The 2,912-nt window shown below is 36.8% G+C and overlaps 1 protein-coding gene across 1 annotated transcript; it reads left to right on the top strand.

The window, feature by feature from the left end:
* Positions 1 to 748: 748 nt before the first annotated feature.
* Positions 749 to 1,963, top strand: LOC122413362 (uncharacterized). The gene has a single exon (XM_043423658.1). The coding sequence runs from the start codon at positions 749 to 751 to the stop codon at positions 1,961 to 1,963; it is 1,215 nt and encodes a 404-aa protein (XP_043279593.1).
* The last annotated feature ends 949 nt before the right edge of the window (positions 1,964 to 2,912 follow it).

Below are 2,912 nucleotides of genomic sequence, written 5' to 3'. Positions count from 1 at the left end.
AATACCCACTGGGAGCTATGAAATTGAGGACATCGAGCGTTACTTACAAAGTACACTTTCAGATAAGAATATCTCCATTAGTCTGAGACCGAACAACAATACTCTGTGCAGGGAGATCAAGTGCAATCAACAAATCAATTTTATACCCAATGATTCGATTAGGCGTCTGCTAGGCTTCACCCCACGCAGACTAGAAGCTAATAAAATACACAAATCAGAGTTACCGGTAACGATTCTCAAAATTAATTCGCTACGAGTCGAGTGCAACATTAGCATGGGTGCATATATCAATGCACAACGAGTACATACGATCCATGAATTTTTCCCAGTCGTTCCACCGGGATATAAGATCGTTGAAGTACCGTCACACGTCATTTATCTTCCAATAGCCGTACAGTCAATAGATCATCTACAACTTAAACTTGTGGATCAAGACGGTCAATTGGTAAATTTTCAAGGAGAAATTATAACAATACGATTACATGTAAAATCAGAATAATGGGAATAGTTTTTGATACAAGAGTTGTACGAAACTATAAGAGTGAATCAAGATGTCGAGAACCAATCAGTCATCGAACATCTCTCAAGACGGTTACATATCCGAGAGAACCAATCCAAAGATCTCTCAAAAATCTAACACGTCCAAACATTCAGTTTCTGAACAAATTGGGTCTGACAATTCGAGCAGTTGGAAGAAGAGAAAAGTAAAAATTCATATCTGCGGTGTTATTGTAGTTTGCTTTGTACCATGGAGAAAATTCTAGAAATACAGAAACCTATTATCTTTGATGAATCTATCGCGCACTATGAACTTCACTCACATCAACCATTCGCATCGGCAACTTTTAATAATAACGATGAAATTCGAATCGCCGTTCAACATCAGGACTTGTGTCTCCTACCAAGTAGAAGCTTTCTACTTGTTTATGGTAGACTAACGAAAGTTGATGGAAATGCTGTTCAAAATACAAAATTAGTTAACAACGCCATCTACCATATGTTCGAAGAAATACGTTATGAACTCAATGCTATTGAAATTGATCGTAACAAAAATGTCGGTCTCACAACGCTTATGAAGAATTACGTGTCTCAGAGTCCTGAACAACTGTCTGTGATGGAAAATGCTGGCTGGTTAAGTAACGATGAGAGTACATTAATCGATAATGATGGTTACTTTGACCTATGTATACCATTGTCATTGATACTGAGATTTGCTGAGGATTATAATCAAATCATCATTAATGCTAAACATGAACTGATTCTCACGAGATCAAATAACGATACCAATGCCGTTGTGCAGACTCCTCCGGCTGAGCAATTCAAAATCTCATTGCTGAAAATCGAATGGGTGGTACCGTACATAAAAATTTCAGACCAACGAAAAATTTCATTACTCAACTTCATTGCAAAGGATCCACCGATAGTACTGAGTTTTCGAACATGGGAGTTGTATGAGTATCCACTACTACCCATGACGTCAAAAAACGTGTGGGTCGTTAAAACATCGACCCAGCTTGAAAAACCTCGATATGTCATAGTAGGATTTCAAACAGCGAGAAAAAGCACTGCTAATGCAAACGCGAGTCACTTTGATCATTGTAATCTTCGAGACGTTAAACTATTTCTAAATTCTCAATGTTATCCTTACGGAAATTTGAATCTTGACATTGCTCATAATCAATTCGCTCTATTGTACGATATGTATACGAGCTTTCAGGCCTCGTACTATGGTAAAGAGCCTGAACCGATGTTGAACAAAGCTGATTTTATTAAATACGCTCCACTCATTGTGATTGATTGTTCGAAACAAAACGAGTTTCTGAAATCAGGACCAGTGGATATACGTTTGGAATTTGAATCAGCAGGTGCTTTTCCAACTCAAACCGCAGCATATTGCTTGATTCTACATGATCGAATTATTGAATATAATCCAATAAGTGGCAATGTTAAGAAACTGGTATAATTTTGTGTATTATCGAATCTAATAAAATGTAAATTTTTTTTATGATAATAAAAAAAAAATCAAGAAATTCTTGGAATTGATTATTTTCCATCTCAAACACTCGCATTTACATTGATCAAATTATAAAATTTAAATAGTAACGTTCAAAAATGTTTAAGGATAAATAAAAAAACAATGGGTTTTCATGTGTTTTTTTTATTGTTGTTACATTATTACTTCATTAGCAATTATCTCTACAAATTCTTTAAAATTCTCCATATCGCGGCGTAAGCTGCGAACATGTTTGTAAATAATCTCAATTGATCCACGTATGTCATCACATCGTGCACAAAGTACTTTTTCTTGTTTCTCTTTTTCCAAATTCCTTGAAACTCCAGTATATCGTGGATAAAATCATATATTCCGTCAGGCGAATCACTTCCGAAATGCTTTTATATAACATCATCATAGCTACAGAAGTATGGTGGAAGACGACACAGAAGCTTTATCTCGTCTGGTGTTGAAGCGTTCATCATGATGACTCTATTAACTGCGCTTAGAACTTTCAACCGCTTTATACCATTACCCCTACTCTCAAAAACATTCTGGAACATTCGGAATGACGTCATCTGATTGGTCATTTCCGTTGAATCCAAATTGCGCCATCTACAGTTCCAACATTTTTCTGAAATTTTCAGTCGGTAAAACAGGAAAAGGGGATCTCATAGAACGTTTTGAAATGACGTTCTAGAACTTTCGGAATGACGTCATCCTTCTGGAACATTCGAAATGATGTCATCGTTCCAGAACTTTCGAAAAATGATGACGTCATCTTTCCAGAACATTCGAAATGATGACGTCATCGTGACAATGACTCAGCAGAATATCCAGAACCCGCCTTGTATATCTACTAAACCATGATCACGTCCTACCTCGGTCCGGACCATCGCGAATGGGACGAACATCTACC

This window comes from Venturia canescens, chromosome 7 (assembly GCF_019457755.1).
Source record: "Venturia canescens isolate UGA chromosome 7, ASM1945775v1, whole genome shotgun sequence".
NCBI lineage: Eukaryota > Metazoa > Arthropoda > Insecta > Hymenoptera > Ichneumonidae > Venturia > Venturia canescens.
This window is presented reverse-complemented; position numbering and strand designations above follow the sequence as displayed.

Bases quoted from the DNA above. Each gene is read 5' to 3' on its own strand.
- LOC122413362 (XM_043423658.1), top strand. From the start codon at position 749: ATGGAGAAAATTCTAGAAATACAGAAACCTATTATCTTTGATGAATCT.